This window comes from Lynx rufus, unplaced genomic scaffold, assembly GCF_022079265.1.
Source record: "Lynx rufus isolate CCGP_SWC_20201006 ecotype Redwood Valley unplaced genomic scaffold, mLynRuf1.p SCAF_43, whole genome shotgun sequence".
Lineage (NCBI taxonomy): Eukaryota > Metazoa > Chordata > Mammalia > Carnivora > Felidae > Lynx > Lynx rufus.
In genome coordinates this window covers 706,747-723,769 of record NW_025814860.1, presented here as the reverse complement: position 1 = coordinate 723,769, position 17,023 = coordinate 706,747, and the positions used below count along the sequence as shown (strand labels likewise).

Sequence of the window (17,023 nt, the reverse complement as noted above, 5' to 3'; positions counted from 1 at the left end):
GGGTCCTAGGTGACTTCCTAGCAAATTAAAGTATAACCTTTTTAAAGTTTTTATTTAAATGCCAGTTAGTCAACAAACAGTGTACTATTTCAAGTGTATAGTGTAGCGATTCAACACTTTGATACATCGCCCTTTGCTCATCATGACGAGCACACTCCTGGAAGTCCAGTATGCTATCCATTGTGCCACAGAGCCGGGCTAAAGCAGCACTTTTGAAACCCAAGTACTCACCTTACATTTTAGGGTCATGTGCAGAGGGAAAAAAAATTGTGCCCCAATTTAGCTTACAAATCTGAATGGAAGTCTGTTAAAGCAAGTGCTAGCTTATGTCACCCCAGTACACGAGTGGCGTCCTCAAGTACGCATCAGGAGTTGCCCAGCGGCTCATCGTGTTAAAACTTCGTTCTGTTTTAGCCAGTTTCAAGTAAATCTGCCCAGTTATGTTAGTAATAGAAACCAATAAAGTTGGTGACCAATTGGCCTCACAGCGGGGGCTACCCTACTGTATATTTGGTACTAAGAAGGTTCAGAGGGGTCATGTTTCTGAAAAAAGGCCTGAGGCAGAAGTCTTGAACATTCCCCAAAACACTCACAAGCTTTTTTTGTAATTGGCTCAAAAAGAAAAATTACACATACTTGTTTGTCCTGACTCTTCATCTTGAGAATAAACCTAACAATTCTATATTGCGCCCTTACTATATTGCTAGAAATGTATGAAGCCCCTTTAATGGATTAGCTTATTAATGTTCATAACTTTCCTAGGAGGTTGGTAGTATTTTTAGGCTCAGTTTGGAAATGAAATGGGGTGACTGTGTCACAGCTAGCATCAAAATCCAGATAATCTTGGGGCGCCTGGGTGGCTCGGTCGGTTAAGCGTCCAACTTTGGATTCTGTGTCTCCCTCTCTGTTCCTGCCCCACTCATGTTGTCTCTCAAAAATAAATTTTTTTTTAATCCAGATAATCTGGATCTGAGACAGAAACCTTAGTTTATCTCTAATGGGGTGGGTGAGCATCCACACAGCAAATTAGGTTGCAAGGGGAAAATTTGTGCAATAGTATTCAGGACATCATTATCTGCAGGAGAGTTCATTGATTTGGTGCAGTCAGGTTAGGATGAACTGACCTTGAAGCATTTCATTAGGTAAAAGGGATGACAGCATTTCTGTTCGTATTAAGCTCTGACAAGTTTAGGGGCTGTTGTTTTTAATCAACTACTACTACCTGTGTGACCCTCAAGATGCAAGTGTAACTTGTGCGTTGGTGTCCTCAGATACCGGTGAAAGCAAATGCAGATCCCTGTGGAGCAACTCTAAACTCACACTTCAAAGTGTTTCCACAAAGATCCAAGGGATCCTAGTTCAGAAGGGAAAGGAGGAGCAGCCTAAGCAAGAATCAACCAAAACAACAGACCGCATAATCAGATTCGCAAAGGCTGCAGATACTGTAATTATGATTTAAAAAACAAACAAACAAACAAAAAAAAAAACCTTGCTAAAGAGATTTCATCCAAGTGGATGCAAGTGGAGGAAATAAGAGCCTATCAAGACATAGAATGTAGGGTCAAGAAGGACAAATTCAAAGGACAACCCCTGAAATTCAGAACCCAGTGGGGTGATTACAGCTATCGCGAAGCCGGGGAGTCTGAGGAAGTTACACACAACGCAGGACAGCGCAGCAGCCCGGATGGAAGAGCTTATTCGGGGACTTGGGGACAAGATGGGCAGCGTCACTTCGCTGGTACCCGGGCACAAGCGCGGGGACGCGCGCACGCGCGCGGAGCTCAGGGGCAGGCAGCTCTGCGCCGCGGCAGGCGCGGGGTGGCTGCTGCGGCCGCAGCCCCTACGGCCCAACGACCGTGTCCATATGCTCCTGGGACAGGGCGAGGTGACGTTTAAAGTCGGACCAGTGTCGTGGGAGCTGCGGGAACCCGCTCAGGGTGACGTGCGCTGGCGAGCAGCGGCCGTGACAAGCCAGACCGGAAGTGCTCCCTGCCCCGCTCGGCCGAGCTTCCGTCCCGGGGGCGGGCTACCTCTACGTCACGGGCCCCGCGACCCTTAAGTGGTGCCGCGCCGCGGGGCTCGGGCGGGACTTCCGGGCAGCAGAACTTCCGGCCGCTGACTGACGGGCGCAGCCTAGGCAGCGGCAGCAGCAGCAGCATCAGCAGCGGCGGCGGCGGCGCCCGAGCCCTGAGGCGGCGGCGGCGGCGGCGGCGGAGGCGGAGGAGGAGGAAGCGACGGGCCGCGGCCTGCGGACTACGGGCAGCCGGGGCGGGCGGGCGCGCCGGCGGACAGCGGGCCGCGCTGGCGGCGGCGGTGGCCGCGATGATGGAGATCCAGATGGACGAGGGCGGCGGCGTGGTGGTGTACCAGGACGACTACTGCTCCGGCTCGGTGATGTCGGAGCGGGTGTCGGGCCTGGCCGGCTCCATCTACCGCGAGTTCGAGCGCCTCATCCACTGCTACGACGAGGAGGTGGTCAAGGAGCTCATGCCGCTCGTGGTCAACGTGCTGGAGAACCTGGACTCGGTGCTCAGCGAGAACCAGGAGCACGAGGTGGAGCTGGAGCTGCTGCGCGAGGACAACGAGCAGCTGCTCACCCAGTACGAGCGGGAGAAGGCGCTGCGCAAGCAGGCCGAGGAGGTGCGTGGGCCGGGCCGCGGCGCCAGGGGGACCCGCCCCGCCCCGGGGACCCCTTCCCGCCCGGGGGACCCTGCCCCGCCCGGGCCCCTCCCCCCACCCCCCCGCGCCCCTCGGCCGCTCCCCGGGTCCTGACCCCGCTGCTCCAGCCAGCGGCACCAGGCAGCCTGAGCGGCCTGAGCCTCTGGCCAGGCCTCTCTGCCCGCTCCACACCCACCTCTCACTCCAGGCGTCCGTTCTCTTGGCCCGTGTGTGTGTTTTTGCGAAGCCGTTTCCTAGACCCCCACCCCCACCCCCCGTTACTGCCTTTGGCTGCTGCCATTCTAAATCCTCCCCGAAACGGGACATCTGGCCTTGAGGTTCTGCGCCCCGAAGCGGGGTGTTGTCCCAACACCTTTCCCTTAGGCCCCAGTGCAGCGACATGGATGAATTTGGTGATTGATGTAAACAGCTAACTGAAGCGGCACCTGGGTTGCTCCTCTGGCACCAGGGGAAAGACCCCAGGTTTCTGGAGGTGACGTCTTTGGCTTGTGGTTCCCTCAGTTGGGAATGTTATTAGCTTACGTGGAAAAGGCTGCGAAATTTCACCCTGGCTTCTGGGAAATTAAGAGTGGAATTTTGAAATATTTGATTACGTTCTAGGGAACCTCCGTAACCTGGAAATCACTTATTTACGAACCAGTTAGAAGAACCATGCGTTGTGGGGAACACCGCTTGACTTACTCATTCGCTCTCAAATGCTCAGTGCCAACTGTGCGCCAGCCCCGGGCGGGTGCAGGGGGTGTGGGTCCCCAGCCCTGCTTTGCCTCTGTGACCTTGTCCACATCGCCTGCCCACTCTGGATTTTGATTTTCCATCAAATGAATCAGGTGCTCTAGACAATCTCTAAGCCTCTCTGAGGGTCTTTCATTCTAGGCATCAGGTGATAGTCTTTGATGTATGAATGCGAAGCCGCTTGTTACATGGGCCACATTTCTTTTCAGTTCGTTTGGCTTAGCGCAATTTTTGCTGTTAGTATTGAAGCAGAAGATTGTTTGGGTGTTCAGGCTTTTTCTTGAATCGGAGTGGTTTACATTCTAGTTTGGTTCTTAAGTCATTCTTACTCAGAGTAGTTATTTTGCCTTTGGGGTCACACATCTGTCAAGAGGCTGTTGTGTATTCGTTGGGGTACCAGTCTGGCCACTGGTTTAAAGTTCTCAGCTGGAGGGGGTGCAAGAGCTCATAGGATTTTAGTGCTCAGAGTGGCCCTAACTGGGGAAGGAAGTGGGCCCGAGACGTGGGGGGGCTGGACAAGGTCACAAGCCCTACAAGAGCCAGGCTGGACCCAGTCTACCCGGACTCCTGGCCTGGTCTCTTCTGTATCATGCTATCGCGAGAGGTCAGAGAGCTGCACCCCCAGAAAAGTGGAGTGCGGGGGTTACCCTTGCCCGGCCGTGGTGGTGGGGAGTGGCTGCGGCCTCCCCTTCTCTGATTCCTCTCTGCAGCCACGTGATGTCTAACTGATGTTTCCCATAATGTGTTTTCTTTCTTCCTGTGCCTGTCTGGTCCCCATGGTGGGTGAGAAGAGATGAAAGGGGAAGATCAAGATTGACCACCGTAAGGCTCACGATGATAACCTTCCAGCTTAAAAAATTAGCGAGGTGTGGATCAGGCCTCTGCTCTGCTCTGTGCAGTTCTGAGTGCAGCCATGAGTGACTGTGCTTCCTGCCTCCCACTTGCACTCGCCTGGATTACAAGCTGGGGGGTGTGCGTGTGGTTAGCAGGACACTGCCTTTGAGGCCGAGACCCGGCATCGGCATCGCCCGGCTCTTGAGAGAAGCTGCCTAGAGCTTCCTGAGCAGAAAGCCATGAAGCAGACAAATGCTTGGCTAGCCGGCCCAGGGCTGTGATTAGCTGCTAATAGGACGCCCTTGGAAAGACCTCAGGCCATGTTACGAGTAAAGAAAAAGGCCAAATACTGTAACCATTTTGGCATTCTATCTCATTCCTTAAATCTGCCAGACATTTATTTCCAGTTTTGTGGAAAAGACCACTTCTTTTCTAGGCAGGGAATCGAGATCACAGATGTGTGTCTCCTAACACAGGAGCTGGAACGTCACAGGCTGAGGCACGTTCGTGGCGCAGAGTAGCTCCTGCGTCCCTGGCCACTCTGCTCAAGAAGGCTTAGTCACAGCTGGGTAACCTGAGCCACTGTAGCCTTCCAGGCAGACAGAATCTGCAGGTTTTGTTTAAAAAGCCTTGAGCAGAGCAACTACCCATGTCCCCCTACTGCTGCCCGTAATCACTGCAGCCAGGGATTGCGAGCATGTTCTGGTTCTGGGATGGCTCATTTGGTGGGAGCGAGGGCGGCTAGAGACGGTGGGGGCCAAGCAGCGGGGCCAAGCCCTGGAGTCCACATGGGCTTGAGCACCAGCCCTGCGCTTGGGAGCTGCACTCGCATCGCCTGGTGTGCCCCTTTCCGGCCGCAGTGGCCACCTCTGTAGGGCAAGCGGCTTGCCAGCTGCGAAGTTCTTTTCCTACCAAGTGCCAAGTCTCCTCGTTGGCTGTCATTTGCCTGGAGAACTGCGGCGAGGCAGATTTAGTTGAGTCAGGGGAGAGCACCTCGGTGGATTTGCAGACGGCAAGCACTGGGCATCTCGGTCTCTGATTGTGTGGGGTTTGCCCTTGGAATTGAGATCTCGGAGTCCTGCTCAAGCTTGTGCAGCTAAGCGGACCTATTGCTGGCTCTAAAATTTCTACGGAGACCTTAAAAATTCTGAATCCTTATCTGATTGACAGGAAGTTGTTTTTTAAATCCACCAGGTTCCTTCCTGTTAGGAAGGGTGGCGGTGGGCAGTTGGGTGAGAGCAACACAGAGCAAGTAGTTGCCCACCCAGTGTGACTTGAGGGAGGAACAGGCAGGCAGAGGGCTCCCCGGGGCAGGGCAGGGCTCAGGCACGTAGTTCATAGGAGGAAAAACAGTCGTTTTTCGGCCAGATGTGAGTTTGATAGCCGTTACTTGCATCAAAATCATCTTCACCCTAAAGAGACTACTTGTTGTGCCCCCAACTCATTCAAATCAACCAAGTGGATGCCCTTTCAGAGAAACGTGTGCCGATGCCTCGGCATTTGGTGCTACCAAAGGAAGGCATCCAACGGGAAGAAAGTTTTGCCCCAAACTGTTTCTGGTTCTGTAAAAGTAATTTATTTCTCGGGAGAACATTTGGATAGGATTAAGCTGGATCCACTCTGTAGAGACGATCATTTTGCCTCTTCTCATAAGTGAATTAATGCACTGAATCAGAAGCTTTTCTTCTTGTTTCCCAGATGACAAATAGTAAATTCGCTGGTGCTTGGACAAGGCATGTCATCTTCTGATTTAGCCACGTTGTAATGTTAAAAGTAGTTCTTAAAAGCCTTTAAGGTTTTTTTTAGATAAAGCCATTAAGATTTAGTGGCCAGTACTGCCTCTCCCGGTTACTTCTAAAGGCTGGCCCGCTGTAGCTGTCCTGAGTCTCCCAGAGAACCACCGAATCGCCCTTAAACGTGCAGACAGGTTGGGGCATTGCCCGGCCAGAGCAAACGTGTGGAAGGTGCCCACTTCGGTCTGCTGGCCCCTGGGCCCACAGCCCTGCCACCTGCCTGTCCTGCCGTGTCAGGAACCCTCCGGGCCTGGTGGTGGCGGTAGACAGCGGGGTCAAGGACTGGAACAAGTTAGTGTGAGTTCTTCCCAAGCGAGGGCTTCTTTTTTAATGTATGTTTGTTTGTTTGTTTGTTTGTTTATAATGTTTTCAGTTTGTTTTTGAGAGGGACAGAGAGCACAAGCATGGGAGGGACAAAGAGAGAGGGAGACACAGAATCTGCAGCAGATTCCAGGCTTTGAGCTGCCAGCAAAAACCCCGACACGGGGCTCGAACTCCCAGAACTGGGGGATCATGACCTGAAGCGAAGTCGGATGCTAAATTAAAGTTAATACCTGGGGGTTTTTTTAATGGTGTTAATTTAATTTTTTTTAATGAGCTCTGCCCCTCCCCCCCCCCACGGGGCTGAAACTCCCAACCCCTGAAATCAAGAGTCACATTCTCTACCAGCTGAGCCAGCCAGGCACCCCACTGGGTTTTTTATTTTTAAGTTTTCTAAAACTTGCTGTTTTGGAACCATTTATAGAGGGTGCACAAATAATACTCTGCGTACATTCCCAAATAGGAGCACTTTTCTACCTTGTTCTTTTTATTCGCAAACTTTTTAACGTTTATTTATTTTTGAGAGAGAGGGCACGTGTACGCGGTAGCAGGGCGCAGGGAGGGAAAGCGAGAATCCCAAACGCGGGGCTGGGTCTCACCAACTGTAACTGCGAGATCATGACCTGAGCCACGAGTCAGAGGCTTAATGACTGAGCCCCCCGCGTGCCCCCTGCACTGCTTTTCTCTCTCTCCATCCCTCCTCCGCACTCTGCCAACAACTCCGGGGTCCTGCTGGTCCTCTCTCCTGGATCGGGTCCTCGCTTTCTACTTTTTGAGACTGTCACAGGCCCCTGGTTTTGCAGGACGCTCCTCGGTTTGGCTTTCACGTGACCGTGTGACCGGGTTCAGGACAGCAGAGAGCCCCCAGAGGTGACGTCATGCATTTCCTGGGGTCCCTGAAATCCTTGCTGTGTACAAGATGGGTGTCGGGCGGAGGCACCTCTCTCAGGTCCCATTCATTGTGAGGGTGGCGGGATGGCCTGTTCACTGTGCCAACACAGAGCTGCAGCGGACAGCCAGGGGCGCCATCAGCGGCAGGGCCAATGTGCCTTTTCGGGCACGGGTTTCCTGTGCTCTGGGAAAGGTCAGGACGTTACCTCCCAAGCCCCACACTCACTGAGTCCTGGCCATTCTTGTGGCCTGACTTTAGGTTTCCCGTGCTTTTTTGGTCTCCTTTGCCGCGGTCCTGGTTCCAGTCGGCATCGTCACGCTGGCCTGCCAGCCTCTCTCCCTGTCCCAGCCCCCCCTCCACCAGAGGGGACTTTTCCAAAGACACGTCCCATCCGGGCCTGCACCCACCCGTGTCCTCGTTCACCAGAGCCCGCTGAGTGCCAGGCTCGGCTGCAGGCTCTGGGGATTAGGTCTGGGGGGGAAGGTACGGGGGGAGATGCCGCTCCATGTTCCCGTGCAGTGGGGGCACGGGATGCGGGGTGAAAAGTGGGGACGGGACTACTGTGGGTAGATGGACAGAGACGACACCCCACCCCCATGCTTGAACCGGCCAGGCCCACCTCACTCTGGCCAGCTCCCTGCACCACGCTCTGCTCCCCCCACGCTGCCCCTCTGCATGGTCTTCCAGTCCCCGTGCACCCCTGCTTCCCCAGCGTCTGGCGCAGGGGCTTTGTGGACACATCCAGATGCTGGGTGCTTGGATGGATGAGTGCCCGACCAGAGGGAGGGGCCCTGTCGCCCCAGTCGGCCCACCCTACCCGGGAGTGGGCTCCGCCCTTGCGCATGAGGATGAGGGAAGCGGCCTCCCTCTGCCTCAGTGCACACCACACCCAACCGTCCTTCTAGTTCCCGGAGGGCAAGGCCTCCACCACTGAGTCTACAGGGCAGCTCTCCGGTTCAATAGCCAGTGACCACATGGCATCACTGACACTGCACAGGTGGCTCGGGCCACAGGGGAAGTGAGTTTTTACTTTATGTCACTTTAATTCCCGTAAACAGCCACAGCATCAGCGGCCCCGCCCCGGGCAGGCAGAGCAGGCAGGGCAGGCAGGAGGCATCCCCTTACACAGCCTCGGGCCAGAAAGGGAGCCGCTGGCAGTGATTGTGGTCCGAAAGAGGAGAGCACCCAGAGCAGGAGGATTGGACACAGGAGACCAGACGAAAGCAAAATATTGTGACATAAGCAACAACAAAGGAATGGCAGCTGTTCGGGAAAGAGCAGGAGGCGAGGGAATTCTCGAAAGGCTGGGAAGAACCTGTCGAGAAATCCCCAGCGCCCACAAAATGGCTGGCGTCACGGCCCAGGTGGAGATCTGGGACCCCGGCTGCGTCTTCCCTTCAACGCGCTACACTGTATGCGTTTGTGCAGTGTGGCGAGTGTTGACCTGTTCACACCCAGAAACCGTCCCCGCGGTCAGGGTGACGATGGTCGCCACCATCCCTGAAGTTTCCTTCTGCCCCTCAGTGGCCTCTCCCTGCGTCCCCCACCCCCAGGGAACCGCTGATCCGCTTTCCGTCACAGTAGATTAGTTTGCGTTTTCTAGAACTTTATATAAATAGAATCGTGCAGTTTTTTGGTCTTTTTTTGGTCCGGCGTCTTTCTGTGTAATGACTTTGAGACTCATCCGGGTTCTTGCAGGTGTTGTCCGTACCCTCCCCTGACTGCTGAGCCGGCCCCGTTGTCCGTCCCGCCCGTGCCGGTGAAGTGGGGAGGTGCATTTGTCCGCGGCCCAAGGCCCTGCTGCTGTAGCTTGGGACAGGCCAGCCCGGGAGCCCCTGCCTGCGGGGGTCCTGGGGAGACACCCCGAACCCAGGAGAGGCCACGAGCAGTGGGTGGCTGACAGCAGATACTTGGAGCCCGCGTAGTCATCACCTCTTATGGCCAGGAGATTTGGGGAATGCCAGGTTAGGTGGGGACAGGTCCTTGTCCCCGAGGACTACCCCTTGTTCGGGAGGCCTTGTGGGGCAAAGGCTGGCAAGTTTCGATTCTGATTGTCAATAGCGACAGGTTCAAAGCAACACTTCTCATAAGAGTCTCTGGGCTCCCGTCCCCAGGAACTCTGCCCGCTGTCCAGATGCCCTGCTGCTTCATGGGTCCTTCCCCGGCCTTCCCAGCCCCCTCCTAGGCACTGTGGAAGCCCGTGGGTGCCTGCTCACGCGTGTGGCTCAGTGTCTCTGTCACGCCTGCCGTGTTCATCTCTAGACAGCAGCCCCCTGTGCCCACGGAACGGCCAGACAGAGTGCCCCTGGCACGCGTGCTCTCAGCCTCGCAGGAGCAGGGGCCGGGTACGAACGGGGCGGGCAAGCACGTGCAAGGAGCCGGGCACACCCCTGAGAGAGACTCGGCCATCTGTCCCAGGCTGGGACAGTCAGGCTCTTAGTTTTATCTTCCCTTCCTTCTGTCCCACGTTACCACCCACGTCAGGTATTTTGTGTATCTGGCGTGTGTGTTTTATATAGCATATACTTAACATATAAAGTATATGTTAATACTTGGTATGTAAACACACCCCTAAAAATCTTTTTTGAGACATAAAAATAAAGATATTTTTCCTGTCTTGCCAATCCTTGGAAGTCAGCGTGAAGTAAACCATCGCCATTTGTTGGGGTTCGGTTCAGGCGGATGCTAAACCAGTGGTCCCTGTGACATGAATGTGAGAAACTTCTGCTTTTTCTGTGAATCCAGCCTGATTCTTGGATTCCTGCACGGCCTGGCCCCCCACAGGTGTGCGTCCTACCAGAATACAAAAGCGCACTTTCCTCTCTCACCCTGTGGGCCCCCCCCCACCGGGCTCAGGGGGCCAGTACCTGGGGGTAACTTCCCGGCTGCTCTGCCCCGCTGCCCGCACTGCGTTTCATGGTCTACGTGGTGACACCGTTGGAAAGCAAGCTGTAAAAGAACATCTGTGGTGTGAGGTCTTAGGGATTCATCGCCCCAGGGAGAGCCCGGTAAACATTTCACGAATGCCATCACCGTACAGGGGGTCAGCCTCCAGGAGAAGGGCGCCTCCCCCTGTGCATGAAGTCTGTGCCCAGCACCCCAACTGTTCACTGCCCTGCCTGCCTAAAAGTCCAAAAAAGAGGACTTTTTTGGAAATCTACTCTATCCCTGCACCACCCCAGAAGGAATTAAATGATGACTGATGCAAAAAAACAAGGTCTTTGATTTCTGTTGGGTTCATTTTTTTTCTTTTAATGTTTATTTATTTTTGGGAGGGAGAGAGAGACGTTGAGCAGGGGAGGGGTAGAGAGCAAGGGAGACACAGAATCCGAAGCAAGCTCCAGGTCTGAGCTGTCAGCACAGAGCCTGACTCAGGGCTCCAGCCCACGAACTGTGAGAACCGTGACCAGAGCTGGAGTCGGATGCTTAATTGACTGAGTCACCCAGGCGCCCCTGGATTCTCTTCTAACAAACCAGCCAGAGTTGAGTTATTTCCTGTGTATGACCCTGCCCTAAAGGACACATATGAGGGAAGGATTAGATTGAATATGTTAACTTACTTTGCCATTAAAATAACCTTGTGTTATGGAAGTTGCCAGAATTAATGATTACGTTATAAAAAGTGTTTACCTGATAATCTCACTTACGTTCTGGGAATTAGGGATACTGATTTCTGCTGTGTTTTTAATTTTATATTTGACACAAAAGGTCGGTTTACTTCTTACCTTTGCTTTTATGGACACACTGGGATGAATGACCTCATTCCATGGAACACTGAGGAAATTCTCTGGTTCTGAGTTAGAAAGAGCCCGCGCTCAGGTTATTTCAGTGTGTGTCTTGAAATTCACCTGAAAGCAAGTTCGAAAACCAAAGTTGCGTTTAACTTTTTTTTAATGTTTATTTCTTTTTTAGAGAGAGAGAGAGAGAGAGAGAGAGAGAGACAGCGCAAGCAGGGGAGGGAGAGTGTGAGAGGGAGACCCAGAGTCCAAAGCAGGCTCCAGACTCTGAGCTGTCAGCCCAAAGCCCAACACAGGGCTCAAACTCACAGACCATGAGATCATGACCTGAGCTGAAGTTGGATGCTTAACCGACTGAGCCACCCAGGCGCCCCTAGTTTCACTTTAAAACAGCACTTTGGGGGCGCCTGGGTGGCGCAGTCGGTTAGGCGTCCGACTTCAGCCAGGTCACGATCTCGCGGTCCGGGAGTTCGAGCCCCACGTCGGGCTCTGGGCTGATGGCTCAAAGCCTGGAGCCTGTTTCTGATTCTGTGTCTCCCTCTCTCTCTGCCCCTCCCCCGTTCATGCTCTGTCTCTCTCTGTCCCAAAAATAAATTAAACGTTGAAAAAAAATTAAATAAAATAAAATAAAACAGCAGTTTGTTCATGGGAGAGAGGGGGCAGACTCCTTAAAACAAATCGAAAAAGAGAATTGTGTGGTCTCTTGGTATTTAGAAGTGCGCCTTCGGTGTTTGATGTCTAGATGCTGAGAATAGGACGCGTTTTCCTCAACTGTGTGTTGGCCGGTCCTTGCTCTTTGGGGCGCTCAAAAGACTTGTCACAAGAGTGACCGTAAACACAGTGCGTTATCCTGTGCTTCGTGATATTTTGAGGAGACTTGGTTAGACAGATGGTTAACTTCAAATGCACTCAAACCCGTGGTACGTATAGTCAGCACGTACACCGAGTTTTCACTCTGCTGCAGTCACGCCTTCCGGACACCTTTGGGCCTGAGATGCTACTATGTGTAGAGTGGGTTCAGGTGGGAGATTTTTGTTTTTGTGTCTTCGGTACCATGCAGACCCACACAGCCCAAATGCTGATGATCAAATTTTTATTCTTGTCAGTTGTAGTCCTATTTTGTAACAGATTCTTTTTTTTTCTTTTTTTTTTTTTTTTTTTTAGCGTTTATCTTTATTTTTGAGACAGAGAGAGACAGAGCATGAGCGGGGGAGAGGCAGAGAGAGAGGGAGACACAGAATCGGAAGCAGGCTCCAGGCTCTGAGCTGTCAGCACAGAGCCCGACGCGGGGCTCGAACTCGTCAACTGCAAGATCATGACACGAGCCGAAGTCGGGTGTTCAACTGACTGAGCCCCCCAGGCGCCCCACGGATTCTTTTTTTTTAATGTTTGTTGATTTATTTTGAGACAGAAAGCCCGCATATGAGCTCCTGCGAGTGGGGGAGGGGCACAGAGAGAGGGAGAGAGAGCATCCCAAGAGGGCTCCACCCTGTCAGCCGAGAGCCCAAAGTAGGGCTCGAACTCACAGACCGTTAGATCATGACCTGAGCTGAGATCAAGAGTCAGATTCTTAACTGCCTGAGCCACCCAGGCGCCCCTCGTCAGATCCTACTTTTAAAATTTTGGAAGATTTTCTTTACAGACTTTACTTATTCTCCACCCTACCCTGTCTGCCAGCACTGAAAAATCTTGATTCCCTTAAATCTAAACTAAGTGGTATCTAATTAAAAATATTTTCTGGGGCTCCTGGGTGGCTCAGTCGGTTAAGCGGCCGACTTCACCTCAGGTCACGATCTCGCGGTCCGTGAGTTCGAGCCCCGCGTCGGGCTGTGTGCTGACAGCTCAGAGCCTGGAGCCTGTTTCAGATTCTGTGTCTCCCTCTCTCTGACCCTCCCCGTTCATGCTCTGTCTCAAAAATAAATAAACATTAAAAAAATTTTTTTTTAATATTTTCTGCTTTTTTGAAGCCATCTATTGAATTTGGGGTGACTTTGCTCACCCAGATGATACGGTGTCCTGCTACCAGCCCCTCCCCCACGTGGCCCACCCCTGTGCCCGGGGAGCTGGGGTTGGCAGCCTCCTTGCTTCTCTCTTGAGCTCGCTGCCAGCCAGGGCGCCCCTGCCTTCTCCCTCACTTGTCCAGATGACGTGCGCTTCTTCCCGAGTCTAGCTCTGAGCGTGTCCTGCTAAAACGCAAAGATTCCGTATGGCGTCTCGGCCAGGCACTGTTCCTCCACGTTATTTGTTCCCTCTAATATTTGATGAAGATTCCATTGCGTGTTCTATTTCGGGTGAATGGCGGGCTTGCGCTGTTGTTAACCAGAGTTACCTTAATGGCACTGAAATAATTCCTTCAAGAGGGGAAGAGAGGAGGATTTCTTGCAAGCTGTCCATGCCACGTCGTGTCTGTAATGCTGTCACAGACCCGGAGGCCTTGCGGGGCCCCCAGTCGGTTCTGTCTGGTAGGGTGCCGACGTCAGGGAGCCCAGGAACAGGGGCTCCCCGCCGCACACGCCGTGGTCCAGAAGCCAGCGTGGAGAGCGTGGGCCCGAGGCCGGGGTCCTCACATCTGCTGGTGGTCACTTGGGCTCACCCGAGAGGCTGCTCCACGTGAGCGCCCACGCGCCTTTGAGCAGGGGTGCGAGAGGGTGGAAGAGACCCATCCCTAAGGATGGAGCGGTTCCCGCCCCGTAGGGCCATTCCTTGGGCACAGGGCTCCACGCAGCCCGAGAACCACAGATGCCCTGCTTACCCACCGTGGGCTCTGTGTCCCTGCCCCCTGCGTGCCCTTCGCCTTTGGCCTTAAGGATGCCCGTGTTCATAGCTTCACTTGGTGCTTGCTCCTGGTCAGTGTCTCCATCCTTCCCGACGCTGAAAGCCGTAACATGTCAAGGTCAGAGGACTTCTGCTGTGGTCTGGTTCGGGGCTGGCTTCATCGGGAATCTGCAGACACGTCGGTGGTTGTGTCCCATGGCAAAGCTTTCTGGCACTGGCACTTAGGTTGATTTTAATGATCACCTATCGGGGGTCGGGGGGGCTCCTGGGCGGATCAGTCAGTTAAGCGTCCGACTTCGGCTCAGGTCATGATCTCATGGTTCGTGGGTTCGAGCCACTCGTCAGACTCTGTGCTGACACCTTAGAGCCTAGAGCCTGCTTTGGATTCTGTTGTCTCCCTCTCTCTCTGCCCCTCCCCTGCTTGCTCTCTGTCTCTCAAAAATAGACGTTAAAAAATTTTAATCATCACCTATCAGGATACACTTAAAGTCTGTCTTGAGCTTCGTAAGAACCTGGGAAGGACAGCTTTCTGACACGGTCTTTAGTTTGGAAATCCCTTAGCTGGTCTCCACATGTCAAGTGCAAGTAACACATGACGAAATAGAGACGGGGCGGTTGTCACGACGTGGCCCCTTCTTTGTGTGTAACCACAGTGGTGCCACTGGCCCCGGGTGGGGTCGGTGTAAAGGAAGGGAGAATTTTCCGTCTTCTGTCAGACAGCCCTTGACGGGCTCGTGATGACTTTTCTCTTCATCCCAGCCCTGAGGACTTGGTCACCAAAAACCGGGACCCCTTCCCGAGGTGCAGAGAGCTGGTGCTTAGAGACAGGGAAACTGCTTCTTCAAAAATAAATACAGAAGTGACTCCAGACGGTGCTCTATCACGGCGGACGTGGTAGAGTGTTTCTGGATGTAGAAAGAAGCTCCACTCTAGAAGGATGAGCAAGTGGGAATAACCAAGAAAACGTTGAAAGGGGACTTGAGAGGATGAGTGTGGAATAGGTATTGAAGGGTAACGTTAACAGTCCACGTTCAGAAAGCCCCCTGGTACTGGCTCACAGACAGACCGAAATCTCTACTGGGGTTTTGCCTGTGATAAAGGTGGCATTTCAAAGCAACGGGACAGGAGAGACCATTAAGTCAACTTGCACAGTGTGCGCACCCAGCCGCGTCCTGGGGCGCGTCTGTAGCCTGTGAGACAGACTCGAGCAGGCACAGTAGATGTCCTTGCAGATCACGGAGAGCAGCGGGGACACGGTCGTAGGACGCTGGGCCAGGATGTAGCGAGCTGCTCGTGGAAGAGGTGCAGTATGTACCCGGTCAGTTTGTGGAAAATGTTCACTAGCAGAGTCAGCAGGGAACTGAAAGCCGGGACGATCGTGGCCGGTCGCTTTCCCACGCATGCGGCTGGCAGCATTCTGGTTAAGCTCTGTTCCGAGGCAGCGGGGGGGCTCTGGGAAGGGCTGCTGCCCTAGCCCCGGAGGAGCCGGAGCTGGGCGACCCTGCCGAAGGGTCGTCAGCCGAGTGCGACCACAGCCTTCGAGAGCAGGTAGCCATCGTGCCTTTGCGCGGGCGGTGACCCCAATAACGGGCGTGTGCGAGCAGCCCGGAAGCCCCGACAGCGGGTAATCCACGGGACGGAATCTGCTCTGCACGCCCCGCTTCTCACGGCGGAGGTGGTAGAGTGTTTCTGGATGTAGAAAGAAGCTCCACCCGAAGCCACCGAGTAAATCAGGCCACGCGACCCTGCGTACAAGAGATTGCGCGTCTGCCCTGTGCACCCACACCCACACACATCTGGAAGAACACCTCCTAATCTTAAACCGACTCCAGAGGGTAGAATTGTGGTTTCTTGAAAATAGCCTTCTTTTTACTTCACGCTCTCACCTGATTTTCCTACAAAAGCACATGTTGTTTACATTTCATTGTTTTCTCTCTCTCTCTTTTTTTTTCTAAATTGAGAGAGGGGTAGAGAGCATGAGCAGGGAGGGACGGAGGGAAAGAAAGATCCCAAGCAGGCTCCACACTCAGCATGGAGCCCAGCGTGGGGCTCCATCCCACGACCCTGGGCTCATAACCTGAGCCGAAATCAGGAGTTGCCCACTCAACCGACTGAGCCACCCAGGCGCCCCTACGTTTCATTATTTTCATAATTTAAAAAAAATTTTTTTTAATGTTTATTTATTCTTGAGAGACAGAGACAGAGCATGAGCATGGGAGGGACAGAGAGAGGAGGAGACACAGAATACGAAGCAGGCTCCAGGCTCTGCGCTGTCAGCACAGAGCACGACGCGGGGCTCGAACCCACAAACCATGAGATCGTGACCCGAGACGAAGTTGGATGCTTAACCGACTGAGCCACCCAGGCGCCCCAACATAATTTTTTTTTTTTAATTTTTTTTTCAACGTTTATTTATTTTTGGGACAGAGAGAGACAGAGCATGAACGGGGGAGGGACAGAGAGAGGGAGACACAGAATCGGAAACAGGCTCCAGGCTCTGAGCCATCAGCCCAGAGCCTGACGCGGGGCTCGAACTCACGGACCGTGAGATCGTGACCTGGCTGAAGTCGGACGCTTAACCGACTGCGCCACCCAGGCGCCCCATAATTTTTTTTTAAGTAATGGGAATTAAAATTACCCAGTTTAAAAAATATCCTTATCAGTCTGTTAACAACAGTTTATTCTTCACACACTGGTTCAGTCCCAAGCACACAGAACAACTGACTTGTATTTTGTGCGCAGCCGCACTATCAGCGTGTATTTTCCTGCTCCTGGGGCGCCTGTCTGCCCCTCCCCCGGGGTTCCCGCCCTCTCCCGCTGGGCACTGACAAGTCGGCTTGGGACACAAAGGCCTTGAGCCACTGGGTCCTGGGTGCAGTTATTCCAGCACTCTTCCAGATGCCCGAAACCCAAAACCAGCCATCAGTTTTATATTCCCATCTCTTTAAAAAAAAATTTTTTTTAAATGTTTGTATATTTTTGAGAGAGAGAGAGAGAGAGACCATGTGAGCTGGTGAGGGGCAGAGAGAGAGGGAGACACAGAATCTGAAGCAGGCTCCAGGCTCTGAGCTGCCAATACACACAGTCCGACGCGGGGCTCGAACCCAGGAACCATGAGATCGTGACCTGAGCTGAAGTTGGGCACCTAACCGGCGAAGCCACCCAGGCACCCCTGTATTCCCATCTTCTGAGAAACTCTTCATGTGTTAACGTAGCTGTTACTCCTGCTTCCTACAAACGAAATCGCTTTTTGTTTTTCA

At 53.4% G+C, this 17,023-nt stretch overlaps 1 protein-coding gene across 6 annotated transcripts in view; it reads left to right on the top strand.

Annotated features, from left to right (window-relative positions):
• The first annotated feature begins 2,274 nt into the window (after positions 1-2,274).
• The window catches only part of MAPK8IP3 (mitogen-activated protein kinase 8 interacting protein 3), a 47,927-nt gene continuing 33,178 nt past the window's right edge, over positions 2,275-17,023 (top strand). For 4 of the 6 annotated variants that reach the window (XM_047097965.1, XM_047097968.1, XM_047097966.1 and 1 more), the window contains exon 1: positions 2,276-2,640. In XM_047097965.1, coding sequence (XP_046953921.1) covers positions 2,323-2,640 — 318 coding nt within the window. In that variant the 5' untranslated portion in view covers positions 2,276-2,322. Of the gene's footprint in view, positions 2,641-17,023 lie in introns of all 6 variants that reach the window. The other 2 variants (XM_047097967.1, XM_047097969.1) reach the window with 1 other exon arrangement.